This window comes from Arachis ipaensis, chromosome B07 (genome assembly GCF_000816755.2).
Source record: "Arachis ipaensis cultivar K30076 chromosome B07, Araip1.1, whole genome shotgun sequence".
NCBI lineage: Eukaryota > Viridiplantae > Streptophyta > Magnoliopsida > Fabales > Fabaceae > Arachis > Arachis ipaensis.
The window spans coordinates 118,643,614-118,658,157 of record NC_029791.2 but is presented as its reverse complement, the minus strand read 5'-3'; the positions used below and the strand labels follow the sequence as shown (position 1 = coordinate 118,658,157).

The following is a 14,544-nucleotide window of genomic DNA, read 5'->3' as shown; positions in this document are numbered from 1 at the left end:
TTTTTTGGGCCACAATAATATTATCAGGAGCACCACGACCCGGAATAAAACCTCCTTGTAAAGGACTAACAATATCTGGAAGAAAAGGCCGAAGTCGGTTAGTCAATACTTTGGTGATAATTTTATAAATAACATTACACAAGCTAATAGGCCTGAAATCCCTCATAAAGGTAGGGTTATCAATTTTAGGAATAAGCACAATCAGAGTTTCCATGATGCTAGGATTTAAGAACTCTCCCAAAAAAGCGCTCCGGACAATATTCCAAATCTCAGTGCCTACTATCTCCCAATATTCTTTAAAAAAATAAGCTTGAAAGCCATCTGGACCAGGAGCCTTAAAAGGGCTCATACTGAATACTGCTGACTTGACTTCCGCAAAAGAGACAGGGTCAATTAACCTAGCACAAACCTCAGTGCTTAGAGTGGGCATCGGAACATCCTCTAAACAATCAACCTCAACCTCTTCCGTTGTACCAAAGAGATTCTTGTAAAAAGAGAGGGCTTCTTCCTGAAGAATATCTGGATCAGTAGACCAAGATCCATCTCTAACATATAATCCATGTACTCTATTATGGTTTCTATGCACCAAAGTCTGAAGATGAAAGAATTTAGTGTTTCTATCCCCATACTTGACCCACTGCTCTCTAGATTTCTGGTACCAAAAAAGTTCCTCTTGCAACAAAAGTCTATTGTAATCTTCCCTCAGTTCAGCTTCTTTAATTCTCAGAGATAACACATCGGTAACCTCCAAACGCCGTTGAATCTGATCAAGCTGATATTCCAGCTTCTTTTTTCGCACAAAAATATTTTCAAAAATCTTTGAGTTGAAGTCCAAAGAAGCCTGTTGAACCATCTTAAGCCTTTCGGTAACGCCTCCAAACTCTTGATTCCAAGCCTTACTAATAACATGTTTATAAGAAGGATGTGTTGCCCACGCAGCTTGGAACCTAAAAGAACGTGAACCTTTCACTCTGGGGCTACCATGACAATGAACTAAAATAGGACAATGATCAGAATGAAGCCTGCTAAGAATTTCAGAATAACCCTCAGGAAACATTGTCATCCATGCCTCATTAACTATAGCTCTATCCAACCTTTTAGCCAAGTCTCTGCCAGCCTGAACTGCTCTATACCAAGTATATCTCCTACCAGTCACTTTAAGATCAAAGAGCTCACAGTCATCTAGAGTAGTAGCTAATAGACTAGCTCTGTGAGAAGAAAAATAAGCACCTGTACTCTCATCTGGTGCCACAATCTCATTAAAATCACCAACGGCCATCCATGGTCTATTATGGCCTGAATTAATAGAACGCAAATGATCCCAAAGCATACATCTTTTTTCGAATTGAGGACTCCCATATACTGCACTACAAAGCCAAACTAAGTTACCCACACTCACTTTCACTGTGATACATTGGTCAATTTGATCAATAACCACACAAGAAGCATTAGCAATAGAAGATAGAAACCAAATGCCACCCCTGTGTCCTACTGCTTCCTCAATACCAACACAATAAAAACCCAACTTATCCCAAAAATTTTTCAAATTATTAAACATGGTATGAGTCTCAAAGAGAAAGAAGAAAGATGGTTTATATATTCTCACCAAATTTTTGCAATGCACACGGGCCATCTTGTTAGACGCACCCCTCACATTCCAGGCTATGATATTGAAACTATCCATAAAAACAGCAAAAAGAGAGCTCCAATATCAAACCTGAGACTCAACATGATTTGTGCATGGTCTACATGAACAGCATGCAAATCACTCTCCACCAAATCCGGGACAGTAACATTTACAGTCTCATCTCCAAGATTCTTGCCAAAATGAAAACTTGCCTTTTCCACATGTACTAGATTTTTTGAATTTGAACTTTCTGGCTGCTTTGCTACATCGCTGATCACCTTGGCATTAGTTCCTCCTCCTGCATTGCTGTCAGTCTTGCACACCTTCATATCATGACCAAACTTGAGACAGGAGCCACAAATAAGGTGAAGACTTTCATATTCAACCTCATATTCAACACCTTCAACAAGAATCTTCTTAGTCACTGGCAATCCTAAATCTATCTGAACACATGCTCGAGCATATCGTCCTCTTTCAGCTAATTTTGTTGCCAAATCAACCTTAACGGGAATGCCAACTGCAGCCGCAACACGGAGCATTGCATCTTCTTGGTAGCACCAAATTGGTAATTCGGAAATTCTAATCCACACTAAAGTTGCTCCAAAACAGTTTTCACTTGATCTAAACTCTTGATCCCAAGGCTTCACAGCCACATAATGTCCCTCGATCATCCACGGACCTCCTAAGAGAACCTTTTCTCGCTCCTCAGCTACATCAAACTTCACAAGAAAGTAGTCAAATCCCACGTCCAATAAATCAAAACCTCCCTTAATCCTCCATACCGTTCGGAGTTTATGAGACAATGCAGTGTAGCTATAATGTTTACATAGCACCTTAATCACTATAGCATCCTTATAAGGTTCTGCCAAGCAATTCTTAGTTTCTTGGGTAAACGTGACACTCGGTGGCAAAGGATCTCCTTGCTTCCCAGAAACTACCGCAATGTTATCTCCCGATAAAATTTCAACAAGTGAAAAAGCTTTAGCAATCTTGGAACCCACAATTTTGTCCCTGAAAGAAACCTTCAAAGGTTTAGAAATCCCTCCCAAAATATGATTCTCCTTTTCCTCTGATGCAATTTTTTGAGGTATAATTTTTGTTTTTATATTTTTGGACTTGAGGTATAATTTTTGTTTGAATATGGTTTTTGTATTGAAAAATCATATTTGTTATATCCAATCCCAAACTTTACCAAAACAAAAAATATGCAGACACAAAAAATGGTGTATTAATTAATCAAAACAATCGTTTGATAAGTCCCAAAAAGTCGTGTAGTAACTAGAAAACAAAAAATCATTCGATGGCCGTTAGGGGTGGCAATATGTACCCTACCCGCGGGTATCCAATCAGACCCCACCCGGTCGGGTAGAGTTGCCAACCCGATCCGCAGTGGGTAGGGTAGGGTGCGGGTAGGGTTTTCGTGCGGGTCGGGTAGGGTGCGGGTTGAGCCTCAACCCTACCCGACCAACCCGCACCCTATATATGTATATGTTATATACTTATATAAAAATATATTTTAAGTGGATATTGAACTAAAGACTTCCCACTAAATACAAAAGATCCTTAGTCATTAAAAGAAGATCATTAATTGATAATTTAATAAACTTTTTTTACATAAATGTCAGTCCTATTTTAAATTATCATCAAATTATATAATAACGTTGCATTTTTTTTGTAACCCGCGGGTAGGGTCGGGTACCCGCGGATTAAGAGCGGGTAGGGTTAGGGTTGAGATATTCTCAATCCGCGGGTAGGATAGGATTGAATTTATATAAAAATCTCAACCTGCGGGTAGGATTAGGGTTGACTCCAAACCCTACCCTAGTGATGCATTTTCAATTTTCCATGGATGGCAGCCGTTGGTCAAAATTCAAAAGAGAAGAAGACAATACTTCAAAGTTTGACGTTTTAACAAAGTCCTTGGATTTTCTTAAAATAATTTATCCTATTTTCATTTTTCAACTTCCTTTACATTTTAAAATGGGGGCATGTGGCCTTGACAAGATTCCTTTCTCACTGCTAAATAAAGTGAAAAAAAAAAAGACGATAGCATTTAAATTTGTAATTTTTATGTGTAGTTCAGGTTAAATTTTCATATATTTTTTCACAAAAAAATTATAATTCATAATTTATTGTTTTATTTATTACATAATAACAAATTATTTTATAATAAGTATCCACCCTTTCTCACTGCTCTCTCGTCTCTCCTCTTATGTGCCTTGGCCCTTGGGACACAATTTGCTTCAACAAGTATGAATGGGATGGATTTACACGGCATTTCCAGAAAATTCCAACGGTATTGCATGCATATAAATTCTTTAATAATATGTAATTGTATAAATATTAAATCTTAATCTAAAAAAATTGTGATAATTTTGGTTTAACAAATTCAAATTATTATTTTAAAATATTTAAATCAAATTCTTATAATTTGCATGAGCTTAAAATAAATATATTGTGTTTTATAAAAGTCAAATAATACGTTAAAAAAATATTCCATCATAACATAACATTTAAACCCTAATACGGAATAGACGAATAGTGGTGACTAGGAGTATTAATAATACTGATTAAGCATAAGGTGCGCTACTAACCAAACACAAGGAAAAATCGAGAGCGTTGCAGTGAGTAGGTGTGCGTGGCATCGCGCTTTTGGCAGAGAACATAATCAATTCATCATCCGAAACGCAAGGAGGGAATAAAAAGTGTTATAAACCCAAACAGTACCCAAACACATGGCAGAGCGTGTGTTCCTCACTCATCCTTCGCTCACTTTACCATCCCAACCGTCTCCAACAACCAGAATGGCCTCCACCGCCACAGCCGCCATCGCTGCCTCACGCATTATTCCCTCCGCCACCGCACTCTCCTCTTCATCTTACCGCTCCTTCTTCTCCTCCTCTTCAACTTCTCGTTCCTCGCTCAAATGCCTCCACCTTCACTCCTCTTCTCGTTTCTCTCACCTCTTCGTCAATCAGGTATTGTCTCCTCCATTTTGAGCTGTTAACTCTTAAACTTGAGCTCGCGATCGATTCATGTGTTCACTTGCTTGTGCTTTTCTTTTTGTGTTTTCAGCGAAGAGCTGAGGTTCGTGTTTCGAGTGGAGGCTATGCAACGGTTTCTTCTCCAAAGTCGTTGGCGTCTGATCCTGACCAGCTGAAGAGTGCTCGAGAAGATATCAAGGAGCTTCTCAGGACAAAGTTCTGCCATCCGATTCTGGTAAACCTTCATTTCTTGAGATCTCACTGTACGAGTTCACTATCACGAAGTCACGAGCTTCAGTTAGGTCTCCAAATACTCTAGAATTTTTGCACCTATTGTTCTTTTCGTTAGTAGAGACTAGAGCGTTTGAACTCGGATTCCAAGTGTTCACTCATTTTTTTTATGTTTTTATTATTTGTTTTCTTTTCCCGAACGCTTTGGGAAGTAGTGTATAGGCGGCGATGTTGTTCGTGTTCGAAATAAGTTGCATAATCAAGTTCCATGACTAGTTGACTATAAGCGTTGTTAGAGGGGTTCGAATAAGTTACATGATTAAGTTCCATGACTAGTTTACGCTGAATCCATGATCTAATTCACTTTTGCGGGGAGACTTGCATTATCGTTTGGATTAATTTCTCTTTTATTTGAATTTCTTTTTCAAATTGAATTTGATTAAAATTAACGATTATAAGTTTTGTTGTCATGGAGCATAATGAACACTCACATGTAATATGGAGATGGACCTTGTACCTTGTGATTGATGCCTTATGCCTTTGATAAGCTGGCCATGTCCTAGTTTTTCTCTATTATTTGTCTGCTGGATGGATAATTCTTTCTGATACACTGACTAGTATTCCAGTGGTCCAATATCTACAAAGAATGCTGGAAAGGTCCACACAGCACTTTATGCAGAATTTATCTCTGGTTTTAAAGGATCAGCTAATTGGTCATGATGTTATGATGTTGTGTAATACTCTTTGGTCTTCACATCACATTGACCACCAGAGATAGATAGATTAACCATTCAACTAATAAGATGATTGGAATGAGGCTACTGATTACATGTGAATTCTTACTTATGAACCTGACTTCCAAGGGTGGTGAGTAAAATTTAACAGTTGCCAAAATGACTAAAGCAAGATGTCAAACTCTTATGCATATATACTACATTGGATTTTGGATGATATAGACCTGCCCCATAGACTTGGATCTTTGTTACAGAATTTAATTTATGTAGCTATTTGGCATTTTCAGTGGGGTGTGTCCTAGTTCTCTTTACCACTTTTTGAGGGTTAGGTCCCATTGCTATGGGAGAAGTAAAATTTCTATGGAAATGTTCAACCTTGGCTACAGTATGGTTACTTACTCTGGGATAATACTTATTGGTTACTGTTTAATTTGTGCAAAGTTCATGACCTCTCTTTTGGGGTTTCTTCAGTGACATTTCAAGGATCTAAAAGCTTCTCTAATGACCTTGCATGTGCCTGCACACGTGGTTGTGTAGGAGATTCCTTATCATTCTCATTCTTTGTAATTTTCCATTCAATTATTTTTCTTCTAAAACAAATAAATATAAATATAATTTTAGTCACCAAAAAATCACAAGTCACCAAAATATATATATATAATTTTTTTGTACAATTTTATGTTACGTTCTTAAGTATCTACAGTTCACATAGAATTTTACGTGATAGATTCGCTTGGGATGGCATGATGCTGGTACCTACAATAAGAATATTGAGGAATGGCCACAGAGAGGTGGTGCTAATGGTAGTTTAAAATTTGAAGTTGAGCTGAAACATGCAGCCAATGCTGGTAATGATATACTAAACGTCGCGATTGTTTGAATTTTGCTTATTGTTTCCCCTGATGAGTTGCCATTCCAGGACTTGTGAATGCATTGAAGCTTCTTCAGCCAATCAAAGACAAATACGCTCGTGTGACGTATGCAGACTTATTTCAGTTGGCTGGTGCTACTGCTGTTGAGGTTACCTGACTCCTTGCTCTGCTTCAGGACTAACTTTTGGCTACATAACTTAATTAAAAGATATATTGATTACTTTCTTGAAATTGTCAGGAAGCTGGAGGCCCAAAAATCCCTATGAAATATGGAAGAGTGGATGTCTCATCACCTGAACAATGTCCTGAAGAAGGCAGACTTCCAGGTTAGTAGGCCATATATCCAGTGTGCTAAGAAAAAAGCATGTGACCTAATGTATCTAGCCACGTTAATTAGGATTCCATTGGAAATCATAGAAGTCAAGGCATTGGAATAAATTAATCATAGTAAAGAGCTTTAGTCTTTTATTGCTGTTCTTGAAAAGTTAAAATATGTTTATTCTTCTTATTGAACCTAAGAATTAGATCGAAGCGTAATTTTTTCACCTGTACTGCACCTTCTCTATTGTTTGTAGACTTGGACTGGCTAATGACTAAGCTATCAGCATTATAGAGTAACTAAATTGATTTACATTACTAGTTTTAATTTATCAATTTTGAACCAATTTGCAAGTTTGCCACTTTGCCAAGCACTTCCAAATGGAAACTGAAAAGCTTAATACCTTAAATTATTTATATTACGCTTTTATAAACAATGATGAATATCTATGATGGCTTAAGAAGTAAATAAATTTGTCTGGTTCAATCTTCATTTTATCTTCAAAACTTCAATTAGCCCAATTCATTCTAGCCAAAAACAAAAATTATCAAGAAAATTTGAACCCAAACAAAAATAAAACGAAAACAGACAAACAATTTGGTTTTTCAGACTTGCATGGATTGCAGTTATAGGACTTGATTCATGTTCGACTGGAAATTTAGTTATGGTAATCGGGTGAGACACAAGTCTACAACTATTAAAATTTTAAATCATGCATTTTTAGAATATAGTTAATATATACACTTTAAAATTGTGTTGATATAGCTAACTGACAAACATTGCTGTACTCAGATGCTGGTCCTCCCTCACCGGCTGATCATTTGCGTCAAGTTTTCTACAGAATGGGTTTGAATGACAAGGTGATTTCCGTTGTTTCCAACAAGGATCAAGGTTTTAAGTTGGATCCTGGAAATATTATACGTGATTTTGATCAAGTTACTGAACCTGCAGGAAATTGTTGCATTATCTGGTGCGCACACACTGGGAAGGTCCAGACCTGAACGAAGTGGCTGGGGCAAGCCTGAGACTAAATATACAGTATATTATCTTCCCTTTCTCCCCCTACTTGTTTGATGATTTTGTACTAGTAAATTTATTTCAATTCTTCTAAGTCGTATTCTAATTCTAAATATGATATTTGATATTTTGCATTACCAGCAAGCACTAAAAGTCCGTTCTTCTTCGGGCATGTTATGTTTTATGTTAATCTTCTCTATACACTGCATATTATATGCCCTTTTGCCTATTCCTTATCAGAATATTTTATAATTGTAATTTTCTTTCGATCTACAGAAAGATGGACCAGGAGCACCTGGAGGACAATCCTGGACAGTACAATGGTTGAAGTTTGATAACTCATACTTCAAGGTCTTTACCACTACTTCTATTATCACCTTTTTTCAAAAAAAAAAAATGTTTAAAAAAGTAATGGACATTGATAGCGTAGGGGAGTATACAGGGGTTATGATTTCCTTATTCCCTTTTGTAAGCAGGACATCAAGGAAAAAAAGGATGAAGATTTATTGGTATTGCCAACAGATGCTGTTCTTTTTGAGGATCCATCCTTCAAGGTAAGTAACTGGAGTTTTATTTTCCATGGCTATTTTACAAATGCACATAAAATTAAACTTCTGTCTAACTTGCAGGTTTATGCTGAGAAGTACGCTGAGGATCAGGTAGCATTCTTCAACGATTATGCTGAAGCCCATGCCAAGCTAAGCAACCTTGGTGCAAAATTTGATCCTCCAGAGGTTTGTTGATTTTAAGTTACCCTTACATTTATTTAAATTATATATCATGGACTTGCTTATGTGACCCACACCTGGAGATTTTGTTCTTGTTTATATAAAGCTTCCTGAGCATTTCTCTTCATTTCCTGCACATACGTGGGTCCATATAATGAGTTCTTGACCAAGTTACCCAGTAAAAGTTCCCCTTGGTATGTGTTTGTCAGGGCATAGTATTAGATCCTTCTCCAAAGCCACAAGCAGAGAAGTTTGAAGCAGCAAAGTACTCAACTGGAAAGGTTCTTTTCTTGCACCGTTTATACTCATATCTTACTATTCGTTTAGCTGACAGTTGTAGAAATTTGTTAGGCATCTCGTGAAAGACTAACACAAGAAAATTTCATATATATGTGCGTATTGTTCATTGTTTCAATTTTTCTGGTTTGGTGCAGGATTAAAAACAAGTGTCATGTTTTCTTGTCCCAGTATCTTCTTTTAGTAAAACAGGAAGAAGTATTTTCAAATCATGTGATATCCTTGTAAAATTTGGAAGTCTTAAATGAAGAAGAAAGGGAATAAAAAATTCAATAGTGTGCCTATTTGAATTGCAGAGAGAGCTATCTGATGCTATGAAGCAGAAGATTCGATCTGAGTATGAGGCAATTGGTGGAAGCCCACTTCTCTTCTCTGGGCTTCCCTATAATTGCATTGTCATTTACATATACTTATTCTAACTTATTCTGGTGGCTATCAAATCTCTTAATGCATTGATGAAACGAGCGCTTGACTGTTGCTTATTAATGACATTAGTTGGTCTATTTATTATATTATGAAAGCTACATACTTGGGATTAAGAAGGTTAAACAAAACTTTGGGTGCTTTCCTTTAAAAAAGCTTCTCACTTCCAAAGATCATAGGGGAGGGAGTCCTTGTATTTCTTTGAAGGTTGAATTCAACCTTCTTCGAATGCAAAAACGAAATTCCAAGTGCTGCTAGCTACTTGTTTTGTCGTTTCTTTTCTGAGCTTATATTAGACGTTGAATTCGTATTCGTTGAACGGGTGAACTGACGTTTATTCTCCATTTTCATGATTTTGCAGTTTGTAAGTTGAGGTTGGTACTTGGTAACATCTTTGTTATTTATTATTTTAGTCTGCATAATCTGACATCTAAGTTTAGTTGGTTTAGTTTAAGAAATATAATAAATAATTTCGATAATCTAAAAGTGACAATGCAAATTGGTCATTATTCACAATTTTAAATTCATTTATTAATCTTCTACCAAAAATATTGTAATTCTACTCAAACAATAATTCACATACTAATTATAGACCACGATGTTCTGCAAGTTGGAGATAATTTGTGAAATGCAAGTGGTAGCGCATATGCATCTCTGGAGAGTCTAACTAGTAACTACTAGATTACTTATGACTAGGTATTTTTTGGCTGAAAATAATAATGAATGATTATAAATATTATTATTCATGCTTCCCAATTTCCGGAAATCTATGTGCAAATTAAATGTCAACGGCATGTTTGTCTTGTTTTATTTGGTATTGACTCCATTGTCGTTACATATTATATAAAAGTAGCAAACTGTAACATCTTTTTTAGTGCGTGATGTCAAAACAGTAAGCTCTTTCGATTATTATTATATTTTTGTTGTTCGATGGAAGCTCTTTCGATTATTGTAATGGTAGATGAGCAGAATTTCTAGAAAGGGGGTCGTCATTGTTAGACTTTTGCTTTTTGTTTTTTGTTTTTAATATGTTGGTCAAAGCTTGTTAAATTTCATAAATTATAATGATTTATGTATTATCTATGGTTAAAGATAACAAAAACACTAGTATTAGGAACTATTTTATGTCAGCAAAATGCTTGGTCAAAGTTAAAAGTTGTCCATGTAAAACGAGGTCATTTGAAAGTTGCTTTTTAACATCCAAAAGTGCAAAGTTGCAAAAAAATAATATAAAGTCTGTTACCATGTTGGAAGCATATGGGATCTAGAGTAAATTATAACTTGCATAGATGCATGATGCATCGTGTTCAATATGCTTTTCTCCTTCACCCTATTTTGTGGCACTAGGCCCTTCGAGTCTTTACCATGCCATCAAAGTGGGATTGTGGGAAAACGAGTTTCGCTTGCTCACAATTTGTTTTCCTGATCAGTTTGAGGTTGAAATTTAGAGAACTTAGGTCAAAATTAGGGGGAAACGAGTTTATCTTGCTGAGAATTGCCCCAAGTTGAGGTTTAAATAATGGTTTTGTTGAGCAAGATTATGGAATTATCTGCAAGTTGTTCTTCACATCTAATTTGTTCCGAAAATGTGATTTCCTTAAACTGATTTACTTATCAGTTTGAAATTTAGATTACATATGTAAGTGAAGAAGGAAATTTTTTTTTTTTTGTTTCCCACGGTATCCTCGAATCCGCCAGGTCAAGGACTAATCCGTCGCGGTATTGAACTCCATTTAAGGGTTTGCTGCTGGCTAATGGGTGTTTACAAGTTTAGAGAGCGAAAATTTGACTAACAATTGACTGATAATAAATGATAGCTACAAAATTAAAGCACCTTAGAAAATCAAGGATAAAGTTAAATATTTAAATTATTAAAGTAAAAATAAAATTTTAGACAAATGTTAAGAGCATCCAATAAGCTTTTCCTGAATTATACAAACTTAAAAAAGCTAATGAGCCATAATAGTTTGGACAGCCATAATTTTACAGACAAAAAGGTCACTTCTGTTCTTGCATATTACTACTAGATTAATCGTCACTGGACTATTAAAGGATGGGAACTTTACTACACAGATTAAAATTGTATAGGGACAGTATAAATTTTTTTTATAGTTATTTTTTATTATATTATTGCTGTTCAAAATGTGGGTCCTAATTTTTTCAAGTACTATTTCATCCATTAAAAAAAAATCTATAAACTTATATTTTTATCATATAATTTACCTTAAAGAATTTATAACTTCTTCGTTTATGAACTTCAAGGACTAAGCAACACTTATGCCATTCATGATTACGAAGATTGTTTAAACAGAAGAGGACTGAAAGATAGCAAATATAGAACTCATGGAAGGGTAAATATTTTTTTATTTTTTGGTCGTGGTGGAAGGGTAAATATAAAGTGAGTAAATAGCTTGATTAGCTTCCCTTTTTTGTCCCGCTTAAAAGATGATGACCACTATCTTGATTTGATTCATATGCATTGCATATTACCGCAAAAGAGTAGCGACACACTCTGATTCTCTCATGGTGGAGCAGTTCAATGCAATGTAAGAATGATGATTGATTAAATAATAAGTCTTAATACATTGTTATTACGTATCTGATTTTTCATTATTATCCTCTATAATTTTCATCATTTCTATCATACAATGCGTAACCATCAGTAAGTACGAGAGAGAGAAAACCAAATTAGTCACTTTAGAGCCTTCAGTCGAAATTCGAAGGGAAAATATCAAGAAAAACAAAGCCATTTTAATTGACAAAAAAAATTCAAAAAATGACAAATCAAATAGTGACAATGCACGCTTTCTATAGTATGGGGCCCCTCAAATGCTTCATTTTGTCCGAGCTGCTCGAGAATCGGATTCTGTTTATTACGCGTTTGTTGTTGACAAATAAGGGAACCAGTACAATCTCAAACCGTGAATAATTTGAATTCTACGTCCATATCTTAAACCAAAGAAAAAGAGGGGAAAATAGAGGAAAAAATAATTTAGAAGACGATGGTTTGAGACTTTGAAATTTGAACGGTTGGAACTTGAAATTTTGGACTTCGAAGACGAATAGAAAAGCCTACCCTTGATCTCGCCAGTGCAAGAACCCTATGGTCTAATACCCAATGAAATTTCATTTGATTTTTACAAACTGCTCTTAATTTGCTTGTTTATCACTCTAACATTCATAGGAATAACCAACTTATGTTGTAATTTGTAAACATAAATATAGATGGAAGTAAATTACATAATTTGTCATTGGTCTTTGGTCTAAGGTAGTAAATAAATTGAAAAAATGTTTCAAGTCATTTTAATTTTTTTTAAGGTAAAAAGTCATTTAATTAAAATAACACACTACAAAATTTTGAGAAAAAATCTTGTTAGGTTAAAAAAGCAATGTTTAATTAATTTTAAAAGTCAAATTTTTAATAATCATAATTTAAACTTAACTTAATTTTATTTTCACTCCCACTCACCTTACAAATTTTAATTTCTCTCAGCGCCGTTAGTTGCGCCTCCACTCTAATTTTCTTCTTCTTTTTCTTCCCTCCACAACGTCGGTGTCAGTTTAAAATCAAAGAAACATCCATCTAAAAATAAAGTAACATCTCCTAAAATAAAAGAAACATCAAATCCATCATTAAAGAAACATTCAAAAATATGAAAAAAACATCCATTATTACCCACGGGACAGACGAGCAGCTGCGTTGATTCTTCAAAAGGCGTGACGCAGGGAGCGGTCGGGACCATTGGCGGCGTTGCTTCCAGGAAGCACAGACGCGACCAAGCACAGGGGAGAAGAGGACCGGCATCTTAGTCTAGAACGTGTGGCGAGGCACGACGTAGGGAGAAGAGGACGAACGACGGTATTACTTGCGGGGAGCACGGTCGCGGTGCGACTGAGGGGAGAAGAAGGCACGCAGCGGCAGCGTCGCTTGCAGGGAGAACAGGGACGGCGTGACACATGGGAGAAGAAGGTGCAGTGGCGACATCTAGAGCAGGGGCGACGCGACGCACGCAAGAAGAAGGTTCAGTGACGACATTGGTTGCAGGGAGCACAGAGGTGGCGCGACGCATGGGAGAAGAAGGTACAGCGGTTGCGGCACGTTGCTTCTTCAGACAGTGGTGGCGGCGACAGTGAGGTGCATTGGTGACAGCGCGAGAGAGAAAGGGGAGTAAAGCGGCTGCGCTAAAAGGAGAGAAAAGTGGAACCGTGGAAGGTGAAAGGCTAAGGTTGTGGTGGGTGTAAATGGGGTGGGATGTTTTTTGTTTTAGTGGACCTAAGGTGTAGCCCGTTATTTACGTTGTTTACATCTCCCACGTTGTCTACCTAGCAAAATTCTTAAAATATAAAATATATATTAAAATTAAATTAAATATAAATACAAAGTGATTAATTTTAATAACTGATTTTAAGGTGCATATAGTATTTTAAATTTAGAAAGGATATCTTTTGAACTATTTAGCTAAGAACAGATCTAATTATTCAAATTAATCACATTAATTGTATCTGTGTGCCCTTATGATTCCCGTAACTTCTCTTTGTTGTAGTGTATAATGAAGGATAAACTACCATTTTTATTCATGAATATTTAGAATATTGACAAATCTACCCACAAAAACAATTGACTTTCTACCTATGAAAGATAAATTTTAATTAACAAAACTACCTGAACCTTAAAAAAATTATTCAAAATTTCTAAACTATCCTTAACCTAGCTTACTTCACCCCCCAATCCCCATCTCTTCACAACCATCCTAATCCCCAATTTTTTTGCCACCATCACCCAAATCCTTCCTCTTCCAACTCTCATCCCTAACTCTTTACCATTGTCGTCGCCGCCAATTTTACCACCACCACATACATTGTTCTTGCCTGTGATTTTTTTCCCAAAGTCTACCCATTTTTTTCCCCAAATTCTATTCTATTCGATCATGTAGCATGCTAAAACAGAGAATTAATTGAATAATTACTATGCAAATGGGGTAAGAGAGCTTGTTGACAAATCTGGAATTGTTGGGGCCGCCGTAGAGGTGGTCGATGCCGATTTAATTGGCAAAGAGGGAGGTGACGCTTGTTGACGAATCTGGAAGCGTTGGTGCCACTATGGCGGTCGTCAACGTTGATTAGGCGGCGAAGTGGAATGAATGATTGATTTGTTGTGATTATTTGCAATAAAATTTGAGAACAGATATGTAGATTCTATGTTCTATATGCTGATTTTTTCCGTGTTAAACTTAATTATGTTTCTGTAAATTCCTATACAAGGAATATTGGGAACTTGCCGCTTGTCTTATTGCTATTTTTTTTTTTTTTTT

At 36.1% G+C, this 14,544-nt stretch overlaps 1 protein-coding gene across 1 annotated transcript; it reads left to right on the top strand.

Annotated features, from left to right (window-relative positions):
* LOC107606045 (probable L-ascorbate peroxidase 6, chloroplastic) lies at window positions 4,197-9,171 on the top strand (the record flags this gene model as incomplete). The annotated part of the gene is given in 12 exon segments (XM_016308011.2): window positions 4,197-4,605; window positions 4,703-4,846; window positions 6,304-6,424; window positions 6,496-6,596; window positions 6,687-6,774; window positions 7,560-7,627; window positions 7,719-7,805; window positions 8,061-8,135; window positions 8,261-8,338; window positions 8,414-8,518; window positions 8,722-8,793; window positions 9,106-9,171. Coding segments are annotated over 12 exon segments (1,248 nt in total), but the record flags the coding sequence as incomplete, so codon positions are not given.